This window comes from Sus scrofa, chromosome 13, assembly GCF_000003025.6.
Source record: "Sus scrofa isolate TJ Tabasco breed Duroc chromosome 13, Sscrofa11.1, whole genome shotgun sequence".
NCBI lineage: Eukaryota > Metazoa > Chordata > Mammalia > Artiodactyla > Suidae > Sus > Sus scrofa.
The window spans coordinates 34,075,598-34,100,456 of NC_010455.5; the positions used below are offsets into that span (position 1 = coordinate 34,075,598).

Here is a 24,859-nt window from a genome sequence, read left to right on the forward strand (position 1 = left end):
CGGCCCAAGGCTACGGCGCGTGCGCCCTGCTGCTGGCTGACGTCTAAGGAGTGGTCGGACCCAGACGCCTTCTCAGTGTTTGCACCTCTTGGACAGTAGGGGGCGCCAGAGATACGGGGTTCTTTTTCCTGGAGTGTGACTCCTCCCTGTCAGGGGCGGGTGCCAGAGTGAACCAGTCTGGCACTAAATAACCGGGGGGGAGGGATACAGGTAGCTCCGGGGTGAGCGAAGCAGTGACTGCACCTGGGCCCAAGGCCCGTAGACAACCGGTGGAGACATATTGCATGCCTCAGGCCAGATGAGCAGCGCTAAGGGCGCACCAGACCCCTGGGCCTTGGCTGTGTCTGATCAAGTGTCCACCCATCCATGGGACAGGCTGCCCTCGTCCTGCCCAGCCTCTGACTCACCCGACCGGGGGCCAAATAGCTGGAATCCTACTCATCCCAAGTTCTTTCTCTGCTTCACTAAAGCTTACAGAGGGTTGCTGGGACCAGCACTGTCTGGGAGGTACCCACCCAGTGGCAGCCACCTTTCCCAGGTCCCTGCTTCTCTTAGGTGAGTGCCCTATGGCCGTGCCCACAGCCTTCCCCAGGGCAGGGCAGGGCAGGTTGAATGTGACTGGCTCTTGCTCTCTGGCAGTTCGAAGCCGTGGTCCAGCACTGACTGGTACCTCAGAACTCTTGAGCCTGCTGGGAGGGTTTCTGCACCACTACGTTCCAAGCTCTGGAGGGACAGATCTGGCCTCAGGAGTGCTGCCCCCAGGAGCCACTGCCCACTCTCCTCCATAGCTGGATGACTCAGCCCAGCAACCCTGCCAGGCCCAAGTTAGCTGAGAGGGGGGAGGAACAGAGTGCTGGGGGGGGGGAGGAGCCCAAAGGTTGGAGTGGGGAGATTCTTGTTTCACTTTCCTTTCACCTCAGGACACACGGGAGAGCTAGAGAGGGTGGAGAGCTCCTCTTCCTTGACCAGACTGGGCAGCCCGGTCACGGGACTGGCCTGGTCTCTGTGACTGGAAAAAGGGGCGTTTCTAGGGTGCAGAGAGCTAGTTTTGGTTGGATGTGGGAGTGGGGAAATTGAGGCACAGGGGGCGGGGGCAAGCAGTGGGAGATCACCAAAGGGCAAACTCAGGGTGGGGCAAGCTGGTGCTATTCCAGCTAGGTGGGGTGCAAAGGCCACAGAGGACTGAGGGCCCTCTCTGTGTCCCGGAATAGCCATGGCTCCAAAGCGCAAGCCTGGGGTGCAACGTGAGGGCCCTGAGAAGAAGAAGGGGAGGCAGGGGGCAGAAGAGGAGGACAGTTTCCGCTCCACTGCTGAGGCCCTCAGAGCTGCACCCACAGAGAAGCGCATCATCCGAGTGGACCCCCTGTGCCCACTCAGCCACAACCCCGGGACCAAGGTAAGCTGTAGTTCCTGGCCAGTCCCGGCACCTCCTCTCTCCTGTGTACAAATATATTCAGACCTCTCCCCTCCTGCTTGGTTCTGGCCATGTAACTCAAGGCTCTGAAAGGCTATATCCCATCAGATCTAGATGGGTCATGTCTACTCTTCAGACCCCAGGGCAGGCCCTTGAGCTTCTCAAGCCTCCCGCTACCACACTTAAGGCAATGTTCTTAGATAAGACATCTTCTGACACCCCAGTGTAGTCTGACCTCTGTCAGCATGCAGCCAGGTACCCCATCCCACTCGAGGGTGGCCTAAGCCAGCCTGACACCCCCACACACAACACTCTCTTGGGCCACAGGTGCATGAAGACTACGACTGCACCCTGAACCAGACCAACATCGGGAGTAACAACAACAAGTTCTACATCATCCAGCTGCTGGAAGAGGGTGACCGCTTCATCTGCTGGAACCGCTGGGGCCGTGTGGTGAGTGCCACCCGCCCAACCTGTGCCTGCCTCCTCCATACCTCTCCATGCTCAGTGCACACCCCTTGCCCCCTGGGGTCTCTACAGCTTACTCAGGCCCAAAGGCCACAGCTGCCCCCTCCCTACCTCTGTTGTCCACAGGGCTTGCACAACAGAGGCCAGCAAATACTGACGGTGGGCACTGGGGTGGGCACACCCCTGAAAGCTGTTACTTGCAGGGAGAGGTGGGCCAGTCGAAGCTCAGCCACTTCGTGTCACTGGAGGATGCAAAGAAAGACTTTGAGAAGAAATTTCGGGACAAGACTAAGAACAGCTGGGCAGAGAGGGAATACTTTGTGGCCCACCCCGGCAAGTACACACTTATTGATGTACAGAGAGAGGACAAGGTCCAAGAAGCCGTGGTGAAGGTAAAGTGGCCAGGGAGAGAGGGAGGGCCTGGGCCAAGGGTGGGGCTAAACAGCAAGACCCAGCTGATTGGGCTCTGCCACTGCCCAGCCATGCAGCCTCAGGCACAAGCCTCCCAGCTCTGGCCTCAGTCTGGCTAGTCTCTGTCGAATGCCAGGCCACGCTTCAGGTGCGGGTGCCCTGCCCAGCCGCTCCTGCCCACACGTGCCCTCTACCCCTAGGTAGACGGAGGCCCAGTGAGGACTGTGGTTCAGCAGGTGCAGCCCTGCTCCCTGGATGCAGCCACACAGAAGCTCATCACCAACATCTTCAGCAAGGACATGTTCAAGAATGCCATGGCCCTCATGAACCTCGGTGAGGGGGGAGGGGCCAGGCAGGGTAGCAGGGGCCCAGGGGTGGCAGGGCTGTGTTTTGAATCTCTACATCCCCCTAGATGTGAAGAAGATGCCCTTGGGAAAGTTGAGCAAGCAGCAGATTGCCCGGGGCTTTGAGGCCTTGGAGGCGCTGGAGGTGGCCCTGAAAGCCCCTGCACACAGTGGCCTCAGCCTGGAGGAGCTGTCCTCCCACTTCTACACCGTCATTCCCCACAACTTTGGCCGCAACCGGCCTCCGCCCATCAATTCCCCTGAGCTTCTGCAGGCCAAGAAGGACATGCTGCTGGTGAGGGTGGGCAGGTGGGCAGGCAGTGGGGGTACCAGATAGACAGACTGAGCAAGGGAGATGGGGAACAGATAGATGGACTGCATTGGGCAGGCTGAAGGACAGGGGAGGAGAAGGCTAAACAGATAGATGGGGTGGGGCTGAGCAGATGGACAAGACAGGTGGGGTGGCCATGGTTCTAGTAACATGGGAGGGAGTGGGGAAGGCACCAGGTCAGGGGGACAGACAACTGCCAGTGCCTGTCACCTTAGGTGCTGGCGGACATAGAGCTGGCCCAGACCCTGCAGGCAGCCCCCGAGGAGACAAAGAAAGTGGAGGAGGTGCCACACCCACTGGACCGAGATTATCAGCTTCTCAAGTGTCAGCTCCAACTGTTGGATCCAGAGGCGCCTGAGTACAAGGTGGGCTTGGGCCTTCTGTCCCTTTATTTCCAGGGCCTGAGGAGTGCTCTGGGACTCAGGGGTGAGGGGGAACCAGTGGGAGTTCTTCCACAGGGCTCTTGCCCTTGGCACCCACCTTCTGCTCTCCCTGCAGGTGATATACACCTACTTAGAACAGACTGGCAACAACTACAGGTGCCCTGCTCTCCAACATGTTTGGAAAGTGAACCGAGGAGGGGAGGTGAGGGAGAGTCCCCCCCCTCCCCCTGCCCCATCATGACCTTGTCCCACAGGCTTATCAGCTCCTTAGTGAGTTGGCTGAACAACTCTGACCAGTTTCCACCAGGCCTATGTCTTGTGCATGTATGCATGAGTGTCAGTGGCCAGAGGGCCCTTGGCCTTGGTTGTACCCTCTAATGGCAGACAGAAGCACCTGAGCTTACAGGGCATGACTCTCCCAGTTCCCACCTCCTTCCCTCCAGGAAGATCGGTTCCAGGCCCACTCCAAGCTGAGTAATCGGAAGCTACTGTGGCATGGCACCAACGTGGCTGTGGTGGCCGCCATCCTCACCAGCGGGCTCCGCATCATGCCACATTCTGGTGGCCGTGTTGGCAAGGGCATCTACTTCGCCTCAGAGAACAGCAAGTCAGCTGGCTATGGTGAGGCATCCCTTGGGGCCTCGCCCTGAGTGGATACAGGAGCACTAAGGAGGATGGGGCCCGGTGCATGTCCAACTTGCTGTGGATCCAGGAGAGGAACCTCTGAAGGGTCACTGATGAGAGTGCTTACCAGGTCATGCTGGGGATTGGGGGCACTCGGAAGAGGCCCTAGTGGTCGAGGACAGCTCCTGGAGAAGGTGACACAGATAGGATAAGTGTGCCAGCCTGACCCGGGAGGGGGTAAAAGAGGAGCCTTTGAGGTAAAGCAGCTGGGGGCTGGTACGAAGACTAGAAGGCTGCAGCAGGACAGCACCTCCTGATAATAAAGCTTAGAGCAAATGCCTGGTGTGGGCGGAGGCTGGGGGTCTCAGAAGATCCAGGGAGCCTTATTCAGGGATGATGGGAAGCATAGTTGAACATGTGTATAGTAGGATCTCTGGCTGCAGCTTTGGAAGATGAGGGAGCAGAGGCCAGAGGCTGCAGAAGTGTGTGTTCTCATGCAGGCGCCCTTGAGAAGGACTGTGGGAAGTGGGATGAGCAGCTTGTGAGAAAGGGTTGAGGAGTTCCCTCTGTGGCACAACATGATCGATGGCTCTTGGGAACACTAGGACACAGATTTGATCCCTGGCTTAGCGCAGTGGGTTAAGGATCTGGAGTTGCCGAAAATGCAGCTTAGGTTGCAACTGTGGCTCAGATCTGATCTCTGACCCAGAATTCCATACGCTGCGGGTGACAAAAAAAAAGAAGAAAAGAAAAAGAAAGAGTTGAGGGTGTCTCTAATGACCCCAAGTTTCTGTCCAGGGATGACTTCCCCATACTGGATCCTCAGCCCAGGTTGACCCCATTATTGGAGGCCACCACCATCATCCACCCAGGAAAGCAAGGTTGGAGGATTCATCTAAGAGCAGATGGGGCTGGACTCCCTTGCGGCACAGCAGGTTAAGGATCCAGCATTGCTGCAACTGCAGCATGGGTTCAATTCCTGGCCCAGGAACTTCCATATGCTGCAGTTGTGGGGAGAAAAAAAAAACAGTTGGGGCTAAAGGTTACGCAAGATGAAGGGGTCCACTAGGAGGACAGAGGAGCCTAAGAAGGCGGGGTGGGTGGTCTCAGGAGAGCCATTGCAAGGGAGTCCCAGGGTAGGGGGTGAAGGATGCCCTTCAAAAGGCAAAATCAGCAGAGCAGGCCAGGAAGAAAAACCCTTACCCCAGATGTGGTCACTGGGAGGTCATTACTGACCTTGGTGAGGGTAGCAGAGGACTGGCCTCAGGGAGCCAAGGAGTGGAGGAGAGAGGTGGGAGGGAGCACTGCCAGGACAAGAGCCTAGGAAAATGGTTGGAGGACAGATGGAAGAATGGACACTTGTCTGGGATGGGGCATCAAATCCACAGGAAATAACAATGCTGCAGAGAGGCCCCAGGGAGTCAGGCGGGGGGGGGGGGATCTGCCTACCCTGAGCCTCCCTGTGTCCCCCAGTTACTGGCATGTCCTGCGGGAACCATCACATTGGCTACATGTTCCTGAGTGAGGTGGCACTGGGCAAAGAGCACCACATCACCATTGACGAGCCAGGATTGAAGCATCCACCCCCTGGCTTTGACAGTGTCATTGCCCGAGGCCGCACAGAGCCTGGTGAGTCCCAAGAATCTGGACAGGCCTAAGAATAGAGGTGGAGCTGAGATGGAGCAGGATGCTTTCAGGAAGGAGGTGAGCAGGGAAGGGGTTGTGAAGAGGGACAAAAAGTAGCAGGCTTCCTCACTGCAGTTGTCCCTTTGTCAATCAAACATTTGCTGATTCAACAAATCATTCCTGGGCATCCGGGAGAGCTTCAAAGAAGAGGTATCATTGACTGAGCACTGGAAGATGAGTGGGAATTTCCCAGGCAGAGAATTGAGGGAGGAGATTCCAGGCAGAAGTCCCAGCCGGGGAGTTCTCACTGTGGCTCGGCAGTTATGGATCTGACTAGTATCCATGAGGACACGGGTTAAATCCCTGGCCTCACTCAGGGGGCTAAGGATCTGGCATTGCCATGAGCTGTGGTGTAGGTCACAGATGCAGCTTGGATCCTGCTTTGCTAAGGCTGTGGCATAGGCTGGGAGCTGCAGCTCCAATTCAGTCCCTAGCCTGGGAATTTCCATGTGCCATTGGTATGGCCCTAAAAAGCAAAAAAAAAAAAGAAGGCCCAGCTGATGCAGTGGTTTGGAGGCTGGCAAGGTGGGAATGAGCAGGCACTCCCTGTGGCAGAAGTGGAGAACATAGAGGATAGAACTAGCTGGTAAAGCCAAGGACCAGTGACCCTTGGGTCATCCGTGGCACTTGCCGTGCTCTGCAGATCCATCCCAGGACACTGAGCTGGAGCTGGATGGCCAGCGAGTCGTGGTGCCCCAGGGCCGGCCCATGACCTGCCCGGAGTTCAGCAGCTCCAACTTCTTCCAGAGCGAGTACCTCATCTACCAGGAGAGCCAGTGCCGCCTACGCTACCTGCTGGAGATTCGCCTCTGAGGTGTCCCATCCCCATCCCCACTCCCTGCCAGGCCAGGCCAGGCCAGGGCCCTGCTGGGAACTAGACCACCATCCTCAATCTTCCTCCCATCCCTGGTGCCCCCACATCACCCCTTCTTGCCCCCAAATCTCCCTCCTATATTCTAGATAGTGACTCCTCCCCTCTTATCCTTGTTAGTCCTAGCATGGCTGGGGTCTCCGTCTCACCTCCTAGGGGGACTGGTGTGAACTAATGTTATTTACTGGGACACTAGTAAATGGTGTGAACTAATGTTATTTACTGTTCAAGGCTGTGTAGTTAGAGGGGTACAGGCTGAGAGTGGGCATGTCCCACATTCACCTGGGCTGACCACCCTGGCCCAGACTGTCCATCCTAAAGAGGTATGATCACTGAGGTGGGCCAACCTTCAAGCATGCACAGGCAAGTTCATTAAACATTGTATTCACACACACACACCCCCCCCCCGGACTCTGATTGTCTGTGCCACAGCTACATCAGGTCTGGGTCTCCTAGCTCTCCACAGCAACCCACCACAGCCCCATTACAGGGGGCAGCCACTCACAACGGGTTGACATGGGTCATATATGCACCCCCCCCAGGTCAATCTACATCCATTACTGCAACATTGAATTTCAAAGCGGACCCTCCCCATCAACTCAGGACTTTTAGTCATGTGGGGACCCACTTGGTGATTCTTTTCTTAAGCCCAGACTTGACAAAGCAAATCAAGCATTCCTCATGTCTGGGCTCCAAATACCATATATGTCTTATGGCTGAATATTATAAATGAGCTGAGAATATATGTGAGGAGTGCAGCTCTGCTGTGGTGAAAGTAACGATCGTTATCACTCCAAGTAACCCTGTCCACTCATGAGGGATGCAGATGCTAGAAAGCGGATCAGGATCCAGTGCAGGGTCACACCCTCCATTTTGTTGTCAAGTCTCTTTTGTCTCCTTTAAGCTGAAGGCATTCCTCAGCCTTTGCCCACCCCCTGTACAACTTTGACACTCCTGAAGGGTACAGCCAGTTGTTTTATTTTGTTTATTTGTTTTGTGTGTGTGTGTGTGCTTTTTAGGGCTGCATCTGCAGCATAAGGACATTTCCAGGCTAGGGGTCAAAATGGAGCTGCCTCTGTTTCCTATACACCACAGCTCACGGCAACGCCGGATCCTTAACCCACTGAGTGAGGCCGGGGATCAAACCCACATCTTCATGGATACTAGTCAGGTTCATTCCATCGAGCCACAACGGGAACTCCCAGGCCAGTTGTTTTATAGAAGAGCTCTCAATTCGGGTTTGTCTGATGTTTTGCCATTATTAGATTCAGGCATCACAGTTTGGGCAGGAACATTACATGAAGGCTGTGTCCTCAGCGCACTGTGGCAGGAGGAACATGTCCCATTCTTGGTGATGTTAACTTTGATGTTTTAAGGTGGTGTGTCCCCTCCCCCCGGGTTTTTCCTCTGGAAAGTTACCATTTCTCCCATTAATCCGTCATCTGTGTGGGACTATTTTGAGTAGTAAATGTCCCCTTCCTCATCAACTTTCACCCACTAGCTTTAACATCCAACGATGATTTTTAGCAAATCAAGTACTCAAATCAATTTTTGCTAAGATGGTTGCAAATGATGGTAATCAAATTCCATCATTTCTTCTAGATTTATTAATAGTCCCAGAGTTCCTGGTGTGGCTCAGAGGTAATGAACCCCACTAGGATCCATGAGGATTCAGATTCGATCCCTGGCCTCGCTCAGTGGGTTAAGGATCTGGCATTGCTGTGAGCTGTGGTGTAGGTTGCAGAAGCGGCTTGGATCCTGCGTTGCTGTGGCTGTGGTGTAGACCAGTAGCTATAGTTCTTATTTGAACCCTAGCCTGAGAACTTCCATATACTGCAGAGTGGTCCTTTAAAAAACAAACAAATTAATAGTCCCCTTTCTTTCCTTATTAGCAGTATGGATTTGTGGGTTCTTATTTAATGCAGTGGGTTATAATCCAGTACTGTTATTATTTTGATCCTCTAATTGTCACAGCCTTGGCCAGTAGAAGATCCTTCAGGCTGACTCCTGTGTCTACATCATTTTGTAAGCACTTATCTTCTAGCATCCCATGATGTACCAAGCTCATCTTGCACAAACCTAGAATCAACTATTTCTCCGAGGAGCCCTGGTTCCCTACAACAGGAAATGGTATTTAGAATCCAAGATCTGAGCAGTAGGTATGCTCTTTGGTACTGGAGTTGTCATGGCTTTTAAGTCCTGCTAGCAAAGAGGGCTAGGAAATCTGTGTATGTAAATAAACACATCTATTTTTATCTGTTTCTCCAATTTCAGTCCAACACCCAAGGTCCTTCCATTCTTTCCCAAATCCATATTTGTACTCCCTTCTCTAACAGTCAGAACCTTGGTTCCCATCAGCACCAGTGTTTTTACTTATTTGCTCAATCTCACACAAAAAGTTTCAGAATAGCTACACCCATACCCTTGTGAAAAACAAAGCAGAGCTCAAGATTTATTGAATCTAATTCAAGAGTATCTTTTTTTTTTTTTTTTGTCTTTTTAGGGCTGCACTGGTGGCATATGGAGGTTCCAGGCTAGGGGTCAAATCAGAGCTGCAGCTGCTAGCCTGCACCACACCCACAGCAACGCAGGATCTGAGCCACATCTGCAACCTACACCACAGCTCACGGCAATGCCAGATCCTTAACTCACTGAGCGAGGCCAGGGCTTGAACCCAAGTCCTATGGATACTAGCCAGTTTCATTACTGCTGGGCCACAACTGGAGCGCCGAGTATTTTTTTGCCTTCAAATTGAGGGTCAATGGTCAAAGTAACAATTGGAACACAGGTTCAAATGTTACTGTGATTACTTATTTATTTCCCTTTGGTGTGGTTGTTATTCATTGGGAATGCAGGTAGGTTTATTTGTTTCTGTTTATATTCACTTTTAGGGGTTTTTTCCCCTCAATCTTTGTTGATTTTTTTTCAAAACGTAGAACATTAACTTGGTTCCAGAAAGTCCAGTCTTTGCAAAAATGTGTGCTCAGAAGAGTGTCTTTCTCCTAGCCCTCTCCCTCCATGACCATTTCTGGTTTATCCCTCCTGCATTTATTTTTGCAAATTAAAAAAATATATATATAAAGTTTTTTATCTTTTTTAAAGTGTTTTAATTGTTAATTTAACAGTAAGTGTTTGTTACTTTAATCATTCCAATTGTTAGATTTGCTGGGGAGCATGCACTCCCAACCCACCATAGTCCCCATCCCTCCCTGTTGCTTCCCCAGTCCCTGTTTTCATTTGCTAGTCCCACTGGCCCATCTGAGCCTACCCCCTAGGCCCTGGTGGCTTGGGGGCTGTCAGAGGCCCGCAGGCCTAACTGAGCAGTGAGAAAGCTAAGGCCATCTCTCTCTTTCCTCTGAACCAAGACCAAGCCAGGACCTCAAGAGTTCAACTTCACCTGGAGGCAAATGCCCACATTCAAGTTGTGGTCAAGTACAAGAAGTAGGGCCTGTGTGGACAGACAGAGGAAGCAGATACAACTCGGCTGTGTGATCTAGAACATGTTCGTTCCTTCCCTCTCTGAGCACCACTCTGCTCATCTGAATAAAAAAGAATTGGACTGGGGTCCTTTGAATTTCAGCAGCAAACCTGGAGCTCCGTGCCCTGTCATCTGCCACCTAAATCCGTGCTGATGCTGGACTGTGTGCCTGTGATGGGTTCTGGGGGCACAGGCACAAGCAAGACAGACAAGGGGCTTATATTCTAGTAAACCAGGCTCTAAACAAGCATGTGCCTAGATATGAAATGTAATATCAGGTAAGAAAAGTGCCAGGAAGAAAAATAAAGCAGGGGAGAAGGATTAGTGATGGGAGGTAGGACAATTTTAGAAAAGATGATCACTGAAGGCCTCTCTCAGGCAGAGACCTGAGTTAGGTTAGGGAGCAAGCAATGGAGAGATCTGAGGGAAGGGTATTCTGACAGAAGAAGCAGCACATGCGAGGAAACTGAGGTGGAAACCAGTTTGACATGGGGGAGGACCAGCAAGATGACTGTATGGCTGGAAGTATGAGAGGCAAGGAGGAGGCGGGCAAGGTCAAAAAAGTGGGGGGAATGCCACCTCAGCCCGGAAGAGGTGAGATTCCATTCTGATGATGAGAAGCTTTTGAAGGGATGAGTGCAGGGGTGTGACCTGATCTGATTTGTGTTTAGAGGGATCCACTTGAGCCACGTGTAGAGTGGATCTATGGTGTCAGTCAACATCCAATCAGCAAAACAGAAACCACTTTAGGATTTTTCAGACAGGGGGCATTTGATACAGGAAAAGAATTGAACTACCGAAGGCAATCTCAGGATTAGCAACAGCAGGAAGCTTCTACCACCCCTAGGCTGGAAGGATCACAGAAGGAAGTGGAATCCCAGTGCCCAGAGGTCAGGGTCACCCTGCAGGCACCAGAACCTCAGAGGGGGCTGCCTGAAGGGAGCCAGGGCTGTGGAGAGAGAGGATGTCTTCCATAGAGGCAGATCCAGGCTGAACATGAGAGGGAAAATAGCTTCTTCCCTCCTGCCACCCTCCACTTTTCTACTGGTAACTTCCATTGGCTGAATATACCCACAAATCAACTGTCAGAGGAGCCTGGGAAATACATTTTCATAGAAGGCAGAGCAATGCTGGGAAAGACTGAGGAATGGACCTAAGGGCAAATGAACAAATGATTGGCATGAGGTGCAGGAGTGGAGGCCAGGAGACCAGTTAGGAGGACTCAGAAGTGGTCCAGGTAAGAGATGGTGATGGCTAGGAGCACAGTAGTGGTGGTGAGAAATGGCCAGATTCAGGTATGTTGATGGACTGGATGTGGGACATGGGGGAAATGGAGGTGTTAATGAAAATTTCTGAGATGACATTTACTATGATGGGGAAGACTCTGAGAGGGGCAGATTGGGGAGGGGTCAAGAGTCAGGTTCTTGTTGGGCATAGGACTTTTGAGATGCCCAGTAGTTAAAGTATGGGGGAGATGCTGAAGAGGTGACCTGAATACCCAAGTCTGGAGTTGAGGGGAAAGGGAGAACTTCACAAATGGAAGTTGGGGTTATGGCATGGGACTGAGTGACCACCTGGGGAGCATATGCCCCACTGGAGTCCCATGGCTTTCCCTGAGTCAGTACCTTGAGGGAGGAGGCCATACACTGCCTGGCTAGGACTGGGTTTTATGCCTAGTCAGGAATATGGAAGGTGGGGGTCTTGCTCACCCAAACCACACATCCCGAGAGTTTCTCTTCTTCCTAATGAGAACTCTAGGTGTTCTTAGCAGAAGGGGACTTGTTAACAGCAAAAACAAAACCAAAGAGCAATTGCCCCTTAAGGCCTTCTCTCATTAATTTCACGCACGGTCATGAAGCACCTGTTCTGTGCTAATTAATACCAGCTGAGCACCTACTATGTGCCAGGTCCTGTGCTTGTCTCCTCACTTGATCTAGCCTCCTCTTTCTGAGAGAACTAGCCTTCCTGGGAACCAGTGTGTACGTAGGAGTCTCCCTGCTCCAGTGCTTGCCTCACTGGTACCTCAGTTTCCATTCCGTATAAAGGCTGAATGATCTGATTACCTCCACTAATGGGGATGGCAGAAGAGAGCACAGGGGAGGCTACTTCCCACATCTGGGATGGGCAGAACACGGTCTGGCTGACGCCAAAGCCCACACTCCGACGTCCTCAGTTTAGACCCCAGCTTGTGCCTGCTCTGGACCCACTCCAGAGGCACTCCCAGCACTTCCACAGCACAGCCTCCAGCCTCCAGCTGGCAGCTGCTAGGACCCAGGGGGCCGGTGCCAGGCCCTGCCCCTTCCTTGCCAGCTCTGTGTGTCTCCAAAGGGCAACATCAGAGTGACAGCCAGTACCATCTCCAGCAGGGGCTGAGTTGCTGGGGCAGAGGAGAGAGCCGCTGTCCCACCCCTGCACCCTTAATGGGGCCTGCCAAGCCCCAAAGAGGATGGCAGCCTGGGCGTCCGAGCCAGCCCCTGGGCAGCCTGTGAGGTGAGAGGCCAGAGGAGCAAGGGATGGGTGATGGGAATGAGGGGGGGAAAGCTCCATTTGCTCTCTGCATCCCAGCACAGGGTGAAGCCAGAGTGCACGAATGGCCAACGCCACAGGGCTGAACGCCCCAGAAGTCGCAGCCACGATAGCGTTGATCCTGGCGAGTGTTGTGGAGGCAGCAACGCTGCTGGGCAACGGAGCGTTGCTGGTCGTGGTGCTGCGCACACCGGGACTGCGCGACGCACTCTACCTGGTGCACCTGTGCATCGTGGACCTGCTGGCTGCCGCCTCCATCATGCCGCTGGGCCTGCTGGCCGCTCCACCGCCGGGGCTGGGCCGCGTACGCCTGGGCCCCGCGCCCTGCCGCGCCGCGCGCTTTCTCTCGGCGGCGCTACTACCCGCCTGCACGCTCGGCGTGGCCGCGCTCGGCCTGGCGCGCTACCGCCTCATAGTGCACCCGCTGCGGCCTGGCGCACGGCCTCCGCCCACCCTCGTGCTCACCGCTGTATGGGCGGCTGCGGGACTTCTGGGCGCGCTTTCCCTGCTGGGGCCGCCGCCCGCACCGCCCCCTGCCCCAGCTCGCTGCTCGGTCCTGGCCGGGGGCCTCGGGCCTTTCCGGCCGCTCTGGGCGGTGCTGGCCTTCGCACTACCCGCCCTCCTGTTGCTCGGCGCCTATGGCGGCATCTTCCTCGTGGCGCGCCGCGCTGCCCTACGGCCCCCGAGGCCCGCGCGCGGGTCCCGGCCGCGCTCCGACTCTCTGGACAGCCGCCTCTCCATCTTGCCGCCCCTCCGGCCTCGCCTGCCCTGGGGCAAAGCAGCCCTGGCCCCGACGCTGGCTGTGGGCCAGTTCGCAGCCTGCTGGCTGCCTTACGGCTGTGCGTGCCTGGCGCCCGCTGCACGAGCCGCAGCAGCTGAGGCGGCCGTCACCTGGGTTGCCTACTCGGCCTTCGCGGCTCACCCCTTCCTGTACGGCCTGCTGCAGCGCCCTGTGCGCCGGACGCTGGGCCGCCTCGCCCGTCGGGCGCTGCCTCAGCCCCCGCGGGCTTGCACGTCGCGGGCCTGGCACCCGCGGGCCCTCCTGCAGCATCTCCAGGGACCTCCCGAGGGCCCTGCCCTGGGCCCTTCTGAGGCGCGGGAACAAGCCCGGGATTTGGCAGGAGAAGAGAGCCTGAGCATGCCAGAGGCCACCTGAGAAATGTCTCCCAAGGTGAGTGGGGACTAGAGAAAGCAGGGTGGTACCAGAATGGGCCGATCCCATCTCCTGCACAGCTTGTGGCAGGTGCCCTGTCTGGACTTCTGGCTCTGCAATGAGAGAAAGGGACCCTGCAGCCTAGTGAGGCCCAGAGGCTACTGGGAGCTAGGAATCCTGAGTTCTAGGCCCAACTCTGCATGGTCTTGTGCACAGACCTACCCTTTCCCAGGCCTCAGTTTTCCCATCTGTACCCTGAACCATCTCTAAGGACTCCCCCAGCTTGGGCGATCTGGACACTCAAGAAGGGTCCCTGGGGCCAAGGAAGGAGCGGAGGTGGCAGGATCACAGAGAAGAGGGTTCCAAGGGCTCACAGCCAAAGGGATGGGCCAAGCAGGGCAGGGTCTAGGTTATAGCCACAGCATGAGGAACCAGTGGAGAGAGCTTCAGAAAGACCTCCCTGACATCTGCACTGAGGAGCGTCTGGACAAAACTACTGGAACTCCTCTCTCAGCTTCTAAAATGCCCAGAAAACAACTGGATCAGTTTGGTGGCAGAGGCAGAAGACTGGACAATGTGACCTCCAAAGGGCTCCGAAGCCCTAGAACTGGCATCTGGAAGGGGCTGAGGCCCAGCTGGGACTGACGGAGTCACAGACGGGGTTCCTCTGGGGCCTTGGCTGCGCCCATTTTCTGGAGGTTTTGCCAACACCCACAGTGTTTCACAGCTTTCTGGTCTCTGAGAATATTTATTCAAAAACAGGGATTGAAAAAACTGTACAGAGTGTCTGCTGCTGAAAACTCAGCCCCTGCCCCCATGCCACACCCCCAGCTGCCCGGCAGTGCCCTCTTTGGGTCACCCTCTGCCAAGCCCAGCCAGTCCATTCCAGTCAAAAGGGTATCAGTGGAAGCAGCAGGAATCTGCAGGGAGCTGGGGAGAGAAGCACAGCCCCCGCCACCCCTGGCCTCCTCGCTGATCCCCACAGGGGGGCAGCAGGCAGGGAAGCCCTAAGGGATGGGGAGTACATGAGTGACCCCCCCCCAAAGTGGGGGCACTAAGGATGCTCCCTGCATCCAAGCACAGCTAGAGGGGGTGGAGCCCCCTACCCTGGGGCTGCCGCAGCTGCCAGAACCCTGGGCCAGAAACCATCCCCGTTCTGAGAGTAGGAACTCCCACAGACCGGGGCAGGGTGGGGGGTGTATCCATGCGTCTGGGCATTAGCGGCATTTGGGACCCCTGGGGTGGAGTCTCCTTGGGCAGGTAGGGCGCAGAGGCAGCCCCCTGCTGGCGGTCCTGCCTGCCCCCATGCCTTTGCCTCAGTTGGCCTCAGTAGGGGGAGAATTTCTGCCGCTCAGCTTTCTTGCTCCCATTAGCCGCTGCCATCTTGGCAGTGTAGGCTGCCAAGCCCGGCGGCGGCCCTGGGGAGGCAGGTGGTAGAGCCAAGAAGGGTACAGGCTTGAGGCCGATGAAGTTGGAGAGGGAGATGGCATAGGGCGTGCCCAGCAGGCCTGGGGGAGCTGTGGGCAGGGCCGTCAGGGGTGGCGAGAAGGGGGCAGGCAGGTCTGTGGGGGCCGAGCTGGGTGTCCCCCCAGAGGTAGACTTGGCCGTTTCTAGACTGGAAAGAGGGATAGAGGGGGGAGATGAAGGAGAAGGGGGGGGTGTGAGAAAGGGGACAATGAGGACAAATTTCAGAGGTGAGATTAGATGGAAAATAGGAATTGAGAACAATGACATGGTGTGGATGTGTTTGGGGAGAAGATGGGAAAGGTTGGAAGTATGGGGATGGGAAGAAAGGACAGGCAGAAATAGCACAGAGTGAGGGGAGAAATGGGGAGGCCGAAGAGCCAGGGAAAAGAGACAGGGATGGAGAAAGAGGACAAGAGGGACAGATATAAGGGGAAGGGAGTGTGGCAGGGTCAGGGAAGGCAGAGGACAGGCCCAGGAGAAGGCAGGTCAGCTCTCCCCACCCAACCAGTGCCTTTCTCAGGCACATAAGCCCCGTGACCTGTGATACCCCCACCCCACTCACCAGGCAGTGATGAGGTACTGGGCCAGGGCGATGGAGACTGGCGAACCAGTGATGGTCACGTGCCGCTCACCAGCGCCCTCTGCTTGGTTCCCGATCTTGATGTGTGCCCCTGACATCTGCCGGATCTCACTGATCTTGCTGCCCTGGCGTCCGATCACGCAGCCAATCAGCTGGGGAGAGGGCATAATTCAACCTTAGGTGAAGTCCAGACCCCTGGGCCCTCCTACCCACCATGAAACCACCCCATCCTCTTCTCACGTCATTGGGAACCAAGAACTCCTGTGAGCTGGTCTGTGTACCAGGATCCAGTCCTGCTGGGAGGAGAAGAGGAATTGGCTATGAGTCCAGGCCTTTCCTGCCTCCCCATGAACTTCCCAGAGGGGCTGCCTGGCCGATTGGGATCTATCCCTGCTTCCTTCAGAAAAGGCTGCTCACCTGGCACCATGCTGGGTGAGGCGAAGGGGACTGCGTGGCCCGAGAGCTGCTGGAGCTTGGTAACCTGTGCCAAGAAGAGGGGTTAGGAGTCAAAGCAGGCTCAGTGTGGGGAGAGGTGCCTTGGGCTTCAGTCACTCACCTCGGCTGGGGTCACAGCCCCATACTGACCCTGGACGGAGAAGCCCTGTGGAGACAAAGTGGGTAAAGGGGGCTTATTGTGACAGGTCAGGGCAGTTTTGGGGGGAGTCAATCCTCTCCACCCACCTAACCCTGGACCCCCCCAATTCCTTCTTTCAACCCCCTCCCCTTCTTGAATAACAGGTCTCACTCCTCCTGCTGCTCCCCCTCACCTGGTTGGTGGAGAGAAGGACAGTACCTAAGGAGAGGCTTGGATGATATGGGATAGTGGCTCCTTTGGGTGGGGACTGTAAAGCACAAATGAGGAGACTCTGTCAGGACCCTCTCGGGCCCCCCTGACCTCCCTAAGGGCCCTACGTCCTCGAGGCCATCCCAGTAGCCTGACATCCTGGAGCTCCTCATCCAACCCTGCAGCCCCGCCCTACACCCACCTGGTGTCACATACCCAGGGCCCCTCCTCTTCCCTCCCTCCCTGCCCGAGGGCAGCACCTCCAGGATAACAGCACAGATCTGGCGCACACATAGGATGATGGCATCAGGCACCCCAGACACAGTGACTGCACGCTCTGTGGAGTTGGGGAGCAGGTCTCCTGCCACCTGCACCTGGGCACCCGTTGTCTGCAAGCAGAGAATGGGGGCCACTTCTGTCTTCTCCCATAACCCCGAGTAGAGTGCCCAGGCTCAGAGGTCCCCAGGGGGGATAGGAAGCCATAAGCCCAGGTCCCCCGTTGATACAGAGGGTAAGACACCCTGGGAGTGGTGTCCCCTCTCCCTCACCTCTCGGATCTCCTTGATCTTAGTGCCAGCCTTCCCAATCAGTGAGCCACACTGGCTTGCAGGGATGACAAGGCGCAGGGTCACTGGAGGCCTGGAGACATTGCCCCCGTTTGCAGGAGCAGCACAGAGGTCCTGCACAGGAAGACTGTGGGTTGGCCGTGCCCACCTCCGCTGTTTCCCAAGCCCTGGAGCACCTTCCTGCTGGGGGATGAAGCAGGGAAGCCCTCTCCTGTCCCACTCCAATGAGTGAATCCTGTCCTGAGCTTGGCCTTCCCTCCCACCATAGCCACTTTGTGAAGTTGGAGTCCTGTTCCTCTGGGGGAACCACCCTGGTCTCCCACCCCAGCCAACCACAGACCTCATCCAGCTTGAAGGCGATCATGGAGACTGCATGGAAGACTGCTGCTGTAGACCCGGTGATGGTGGTGATGCGCTCCGGACAGGAGCCCTCAGAGATGGTGATCCGGGCACTGCTCTGCAGGTACAGGATGAGTGCTGGGCAGAGGGCCTCCTTCTCTTCCTAGCCAGAAACCTGCCTATCCCCACCCTTCACCAGGCCCCAGGCAAGGCTAGAAATGGCTACCTTCTAGGGGCACTCACTGGTCATCCCAGATGGTGGATTCAGGGACAAGGTGGGGCAGGGATCTCCCCTCCCCTCCAAACCAGGTGCCCTGGGCTCCTCTTCCAAGCCCCATGCTCACCTGTTCTCGGATTCGCTTTACAGTCTCTCCTTTCTGCACGGGACAAAATAGAGAATGGCTTAGGCCAGGCTGTCGATGCCTTCTTTCCTGGGCTGAGGTCTCAGATTGAAGGGGTCACACAGAACAGAACAAGGCACCTACCTTCCCAATTATGCTGCCCACCTCCTGCAAACAAAACAAGAGCGGAGTCAGCAGGGTGTCAGCGCCCCAGGCCCTGCCCTTTCCGTGACTCAGGGAAGGGGCTCCACAGGGGACAGGACATGCAAGGTCAAACTCCCTCTGGCCTGGCGAGCTGCTGCCTCACCCGTCCTCCGCCCCCTCCTGAGCCACCGCGAAGCCCCCCCTCACCTTCCCATGCATCAGCATCCGCAGCGTCAGGGTGATGCTGAGCTCTGGCTCCTCCTCCAGCCCCGCATCTGAGCCACTCATTCTGTCAGGCGGGGCTGGGGCCGAGGCCTGGGAATGTGTCCACGCTGTAGCCTGGCCGGCTCTGCAGGGGAGGAGGAAGAGGAGTTACAGAAGAGCCTAGCTCTCTTTCGGGTGCCCTGTCCTTACATGGGGGCCCCGGAGCCAAACTAGCCAAACTCCCAGGGCAGGGAGACAGCATGGGCCCCAAGTCTCAAGTGTCATGCTGACAGTGTGCTGTGTGCCACTCACTAGCTGTGTAAGTCTTGCCAGCATATTTAACCCATCTGCGCCTCAGCTTCCCCATGTGTAAGAAGGGGATACCAACTCCCACCCCCATAGTTATGAGAATGAAAGTAAGATGGGCACGTATGTGATAGGCACCCAGTCTCTGTGAGTAGCCTTCCCTTCCCCTTGGGTGTCAGAAGAAAGAATTAACCAGACCTATGGGAGTCCAGAGAGAAGGCACCTCCTCCCTACCTCTTGGAAAGAAGGGACCCTTGTGAATTGGGCCTGGAAGTTGGGTTAAGGTTGAAAGGTTACTTCAAACAAGAGACACTCGAGTCCAGGAGCCAGAGTCCCCGCTGGCTAGAGCCTGGAGGAGCAACTGGAGAGGGAGCCGGAGCAGCCATAGGAGCCAAGGGAGGTCTTGAAAGGTGGGTGGAATGAAGGCAGTGAGGCTCCAGGAGGGTGGGCTGTGCCTGTCCACTAGAGGTCACTAAAGCAGAGGTTGCTGCAGACAGCTGTGAGCAGGTTCATTCAGCACTGGGGGTGGGGTGTCGGGGGACCAGAAGCCTGCTCAGCGAGCGGTTTTCCGAGCCCTCTCCTGTGTGCTGAGGAGGTTGGAGGTGTCCAGGCTGAGCGAGTTCCCAGCCTGGAGCACTTTCTACTGTACCAGAAACAAGTCACTTGGACTCTGGGTCTCAAGGTCCTCACCCAGAAGATGGAGGGACTGCTTCTCCTTGGGACTGGGCGATGGGTAAGAAATGGATTGGGGGGCTGGGGAATGTCGAGGCCCTTAACCAGTGGAGGCAGGAGGAGCCAGAGATTAGCTTCTGGGATTAGCCCAGCCGCCAGCCCTCCCCACCCGACCCCTTTTCATGCCCCGACTTAATCCTGAACCTTAATCCTGCTTGGAAATCCCCCTCCCCCAGAGGCTGTCTTCTGCCAAAGCTCAGCCTTGATGGGGAGCTCACTGGGGGACAGAACCCGAGCAGGAAAACAGGGAGAGAACCAACTGGTGCCAAATATGAGCCAAGAGCACGCCCAAGGGTCAGGATATGGAGCTCTGTCCAATGCCCTCCGCTGAAGCCCCCCACCCCCACCCCTTGCTAGCTGAGCTTGGGTAAAGAGTAAGTAGGAGGGGTGGGGCTCCTAGCCTGGCTTTCTCAGGAAGCCTGAGCAAGCCACTGTATGGCCTGAGACCTCTATTTCTTCATCTGTACTACGGAGGCGACATCCCTGACCCCCCAAATATGCAGTAACTGTTGCCTCCCCCACACCTGCTCCTCCCTCCGGCTCCAGTTCTGCGCATAGGCTCTCCAGAGGTCAGAGGTCAGCAGTGGATGCAGGGACGGTGCTCTGTGGGCATCCTGGCCAGCCTCATGCTGGCTGCCCTTGCTAACATTCCCCTGGCTGCCACCACTTCCCCCAACAAAACATTTGTGATGACGTGCTTGGTTTCTGTTGCCCTGGCCAGCCTGGGAGCCCCTTAGAGCAGGAGCCAAGGCTGCCGCCTTCTCCTTGTGTTCCCAGAGCTCAGGCCAGAGCCAGGCTGGAGAAGGTGCTGGGGACACATTGGTTATATGAACAGTTGAATTTACCAAACTGAAGGGGAGCCTGTGCCTAGAGAAGGTCTGTAACTATCCAGAAAGGTGGGGCCTGGTGGGATGAGCAGGGTCCTTCCTGCTAGTGCAAAGCCCTGTCTACCTTCCCTTTCTGCTGTCCTGTCTGGGTCTGTCTGTCTCTTCCCAGGCAGTGGGGAGGCTCTTCACAGATGGGGAACAGGCTTTAGTAGTCTCTGAGACCCGCATCTGGCCAGTAGACCAGTAGACAGTAGACACGGGTTGTGTTTGGAGAGGACTGACAACTTTGTCCTGAGCCACGTCTTAAGCTCTAAAATTTTCTGGGACTCTGGGACCCCTTTGGGGTGATAACCAGTGGGAGACCTAACTTTGTCCCCATATCATTTCCACATGACCTCTTCTGGCAAAGGCTCCTAGGAAAATAGGTCAGAATGGTTGGGATGTGGCCAGAACTAGGGCTCCTGCCCTGAAAAAGATACACGGGTCTACAGCAGAACCCCACTGCCCCGAATTCAGTGGGTGACCTTGGCCAGGCCTGCACCTGACCTGGACCTCAGTTTGCCCAGCTGTGCTATATGTGTGTGTTTGCGGGAGGGTGAGGGGTCGAAGAGTGACTGGTCTCTCTGTGTCCTTGTTCTGAGGGACCCTCAAGTTCTTTCCTGCTTTCAGGGGAGAACAATACAGGTCTCCCTAATTATTCTCCTAGGACTCCTAAAAACAAGCAGCCCTATGAGGCATACTGGCCCCCCTTCTGCCTTCATGGGGCCTCTAGGGAGTTATTTGCTGCTCCAGCCTGGGGGGTGGGTGCTGCCTGGGTCCCTGCTGGGCCACCCACATGGCAGCCACGCGTCAAGCCTCACTGACCTCCAGCTCACCTCTGGGGGTGCCCAGCCCCCTCTGGTCAGCAGGGCTCCCTGGCAGAACATACCAAGCTTAGACCAAGCCTCTGACCTCAGGCGTTCCCTCCTGCTCTCTAGACCCCCTACCACATTCAGCGCCCACTCCTTCTGTCCCTGGCTTCCTGCCACTCCGGCTGGAGGGGGCGGAGGTGGGGGTGACAGCTGTGTAAGCGATGGCGGCTGCCCCTTCCTGCCCCTCCCCCTCAGCTGTCTCTCTCTCATGACAGCTGCCCAATCAAAGGGCCGGGGGCTTAGCCAGCTCCCCCCCACATGCAGGGATCAAGTGTCCACCCTGGCTTTGTTCTGGAGCAAGAACAATCCGGGGGAGGGGAGGGCTCCTAGGGCCAGGCAACTCAGTGGACTGACCCGCCCCTCGGGGGATTCCCTCTGCTCTGCTAGCCAGAGTGTCTAGACCAACTAGGGCTTGTAGACCAACCTGGGCTGGGAAGAGAGAGGAGGTTCCAGTCTCCAAGTTCATCCCCCACCTCATATCCCCCAACATTCCTCTCTAGCCCCTAACCTAACAGTCTCCTTCTCTTACTCCAAAAGCAGCCATGCTGGCCACACCCAGTGATGCTGGGGAATGACTTGGGGCATCAGGCGAGGCGAAGCAGGGTGTGGCAGGGGTGGGGGTGGACAACTGGGCCTGGAGATCAGCACTGAGGGATCCTGACTCCCTTGCCCATCCTCTTCTTGGGCATGCTCACCCTTCCTAATTAGCAAGGCCTCCATAAGAACTGCCCCAGCATCTTCAGATCCATGCGCCCAGCCTCTCAGCCTTACAGCCTCCTGGGATGGCCATTGATATCTACTTCATGGGAGAGTTGGAGGAGGAGGGGCCTGCAGGGGAGCAGCCTGGGGTCCTCGAGCTCCAGCTCCTGGTTTCTTGACCTAGAACTGTCCTGTAGACTCAGTGCAAGGCAGAGAAGGGAAGCTTTGACAAGCTGGCTGGTACCAGAAATGCTACTATCTCCTTAGAGCATCATTAGGCAACCCCCCATGAGTGCTCACAGCCAAGGGAAACCAAGGCAGGCCCAGGCCCAGACTGGACTCCAGGAGAAAGGTACAACTTCATGGTACAGCCCCCACCTACTGGTACCCATCTCCTCAGTGTCTCACCCAAATTGAGAAAGGTCTCTAATTTCCATTCTCTGCTGGATACTGGGTCACTCTGCCACTCAACAGCCATCCTTGGCTCCTTAGTGGCCAAGGAATAAAGCCTCACCTCCATAGACAGGCACTCAAGACCTTTTGTGATCTGACTGTTACCAACTTCTCTTGTCTCATCTCCACTCCATCCCCCCCCACCACCACATACACACCAGACTGCAAAACACGCCTAGCACCTCCAGGCCTCTGGGCCTTTGCCCAGGCTGAAATGCCCATCCTCCTCACTCTATCCAAATCCACCTTCTCTGTGAAGCCCTCCCCAACCTTCCAAATCAGATGTAATCACTCAGGTCTCTCTGCCCCAGGAAGATGCCTACAACTCAGAGGAGCCCCAACTTGGCATTTCTGAGCCTGTCTTTCCACCTCACAGAATTCAAGGAGGGCAGAAGCCCCAACCAGGCTCAGTGTGCAGGGAGAAGAAGGGGCTCACAGGGCCTAGAGGCATTAGAGACCAGAGATGGGGCTAACGATCCTAGAGAAGCAGTGAGAGTGGGGTCAGAAGACCCAGAGCACGGGGAATCAGCCACATGGAAGAGTCAGGATCTGCGTGGACAAAATTCCTGGTTCTTATTCTTCGATACCCCCAGCTCCTGTTCCTGCTGCTTCTCTGGGTCTCAGGGCTCCCAGGGCATATCACTGAGGTGGGGCATTTGCTTTGTGCTTTGAGACTTCTTGGAGCCCAGAGTGGGTTACCCCATGGGGAAGAGGGGCAGGCTGGAGGAAGAGCTGCGGTGTGGCATAGTCAGGCTCAGGCTGTTTCAGCTGGAAGGGCCTCACCAGAGGGGAACCTGAGGCCCAGAAAGGAAGGGACTTGTTTGTAAGGCTACAGGAGAGGCAGGAACCCTGGAGTCCACCTGTGTGGGCTCAGCTCTTTCCTCAAGAGGTCAGCGCCACTAGGCAATGGTGATGAGAGACTAGAAGAGGGTAGTGATGGGAGTAGGAAGGGTGGACAGAGCCTGTCTGGGGACACAGGGTGGGGCAGAGCCAGCCTCCCTGTGGCCTGGGCCTGCCAGGGTGTGTGGGCCGCCTGCTCCCAGCCCCCCACCCTGAGCATGCAAGAAGAACAATCCCCTTGTGTTTGGGCAGCCTGAGCCTGCATGCTGATGAAGGCTGGGGGGTGGGGGCAGGGATGGGGGCGCCTTGGAGGTTGAGGGGGTTCTAGGGCCCGGAGGGGCCAGGGGACCTTCAGATGGGAAAAGGATAGGGTCCCAGGTACTGGCTCTGAAGCAGTGAGGGTAGTCCCAGCAAAGAGTGAAGGCTGGTTTTAAGGTCCTTGGGAGCCCCTGGGATCTAAAAGCTCTTTGTAGGGGAAGAAGGGCCCCTGAGGATACATGCTTTGTTGGTCCAGCATGAAGGCCATCATCCTGGGCTTGGTCGGGACTAAGCCCACCTTCTAGGAGGAGAGAATGCACCTGGCCCTGGGCACATCCCCTTGAAGACCACTCCCCAGGGTGCTGGAGCCGGGCGGGGCACTGGGTGCCACAGGTCCCAAGATGGCGGGCCTGGGATAGGGGAGTGAGGAGGCGGGCACCTCCCTCTCCTGGCCAGGCAGGCTCCAGGGCCAGGCTGAAGTGAGTAGCCAGAGGCCCCCCCCCCCCACAGCTCCCAAGACTCCAGCTAAGAAGCTAGGTCAGAGCTGAGGGGCTGAAGAGCCATGGGACACGAGGGAACACTCTGAGCCCCCAGCTGTCATCTCCACACACCCCTGGCTTGGAGGTCTGTATCTGGCTTCCCCAAGGACTGCAGAGAATGGGAAGGGGTGTGTGCAGAGCCAGCAACTGCAGGGGAATGGCAGATGGGGACAGAGATGGAGAAGAACCAGAACCCACGGCAGTTGGTCGAGAGAAGAGCAGGTCCAAAGGACAGAAACAGCAGGTGGGATGAGGGCCTCAAATCTGGGGTCTCAAGTCCAGGAAGCCCCTCCCTGGTACTGGGGGCTCCTCTGGCAGACCAGCGCCCCCCACCTGTGCAAGCCTGGACGCATGTGGGACAGGGAACGTGTTCCTCTCAGTCTCCCAGCCTCCCAAACCCAGGACCCCGGCCTGTGGACTTGGGCGCGGGCTCCCCGCCCCCGGCCGAACCCCCAAACTTCGCGGACCTCAGTGCCCCGCCCGGCCCGCGCCCTACCTCGCTGGGGCTGTCCTGCGGCGGCGGCGGCGCGGCGGCTGGGCCGCTCAGTCCCACATTGTCCCCGGGAGAGGCGGCCGCTCACAACTGCGAGTGACATCAGCTGCGAACAATGAGGGGTTTGACAGGCGCGGAGCCCGGCCGGCCCGGAGCCCGGCTCCGCGCCCCCCCCACCCCCGGCCCGCCCGGCCCGGCCCCTCCCCGCCCCCTCCCCGGATCCGATTACAGCGCGGCGGGCCCGCCCCAGCCGCCCCAGTGCCGCAGCCGCCCGCCCCGCCCCGCGCGCCGCGGTGCGCTCGGAGCGGCGGCCGCTTCCGGGAGGGCTGAGACGACCCTCCCCCGGCGGCTCCTCCAGCCTCGAGGAGTGGGGGGCGAGGGGGGGGGATCTGGCCTGAAGCGCGGTTCCAGCCGCGATCCTCCCTGCTCCTGCGCGCTGCGCCCAGTTCCCAGTCCCTCTGCTCTCCGCCGGACTCTCCTTCCGGCCTGGGCTGCCCGCCCGGCGCCTGGGCCGAACCCCCGGCACCCCCATCTCGGCCTCGGCCCTGCAGCCAACCCCCGCGCTGCCCCTCTCCGGCTCGGGTCCCTCGGAGCTCGGGTTTCGACCCTCCGCGGGGCCCGGTTCCTGGCGCTCCTTGCTTCTACACCATCCATCCCCGCGCGGGTTTCTCGCCCACGAAGCCCCGC

At 56.9% G+C, this 24,859-nt stretch overlaps 3 protein-coding genes across 12 annotated transcripts; 2 read left to right on the plus strand and 1 right to left on the minus strand.

Annotated features, from left to right (window-relative positions):
• Positions 210-8,787, plus strand: PARP3 (poly(ADP-ribose) polymerase family member 3). Of its 4 annotated transcripts, XM_013981754.2 has the most exons (11): positions 210-555; positions 1,212-1,396; positions 1,742-1,867; positions 2,086-2,274; positions 2,494-2,626; positions 2,706-2,932; positions 3,184-3,333; positions 3,467-3,553; positions 3,795-3,972; positions 5,449-5,604; positions 6,305-6,750. In XM_013981754.2, exons 2-11 carry the CDS (start codon positions 1,214-1,216, stop codon positions 6,472-6,474), a joined length of 1,599 nt encoding a protein of 532 aa, XP_013837208.1. In that variant the 5' UTR covers positions 210-555; positions 1,212-1,213; the 3' UTR covers positions 6,475-6,750. The 4 variants fall into 4 exon arrangements, with proteins under 4 accessions (XP_013837208.1, XP_013837210.1, XP_013837209.1 ...); XM_013981756.2 differs by lacking the exon at positions 3,467-3,553; XM_013981755.2 differs by lacking the exon at positions 210-555 and having other exon boundaries at positions 897-1,396; positions 6,305-8,787.
• Positions 8,316-14,468, plus strand: GPR62 (G protein-coupled receptor 62). 2 transcript variants are annotated; one of them, XM_005669620.3, is made up of 2 exons: positions 8,316-12,500; positions 12,581-14,468. In XM_005669620.3, exon 2 carries the CDS (start codon positions 12,601-12,603, stop codon positions 13,690-13,692), a length of 1,092 nt encoding a protein of 363 aa, XP_005669677.2. In that variant the 5' UTR covers positions 8,316-12,500; positions 12,581-12,600; the 3' UTR covers positions 13,693-14,468. The 2 variants fall into 2 exon arrangements, with proteins under 2 accessions (XP_005669677.2, XP_005669676.2); XM_005669619.3 differs by having other exon boundaries at positions 8,927-12,500; positions 12,576-14,468.
• On the minus strand, positions 14,418-24,362 carry PCBP4 (poly(rC) binding protein 4). Of its 6 annotated transcripts, none has more exons than XM_003358457.4 (13): positions 24,176-24,362; positions 18,118-18,259; positions 17,911-17,934; positions 17,770-17,802; positions 17,427-17,543; positions 17,069-17,200; positions 16,781-16,909; positions 16,504-16,578; positions 16,293-16,337; positions 16,154-16,217; positions 15,977-16,029; positions 15,719-15,888; positions 14,418-15,304 (listed from the first exon to the last, which is right to left on the minus strand). In XM_003358457.4, the coding sequence occupies exons 2-13, from the start codon at positions 18,196-18,198 to the stop codon at positions 15,016-15,018; spliced, it is 1,212 nt and encodes a 403-aa protein (XP_003358505.1). In that variant the 5' UTR covers positions 18,199-18,259; positions 24,176-24,362; the 3' UTR covers positions 14,418-15,015. The 6 variants fall into 6 exon arrangements, with proteins under 6 accessions (XP_003358505.1, XP_020924533.1, XP_005669675.1 ...); XM_021068874.1 differs by having other exon boundaries at positions 17,427-17,538; positions 24,176-24,361; XM_005669618.3 differs by having other exon boundaries at positions 15,977-16,032; positions 24,176-24,361.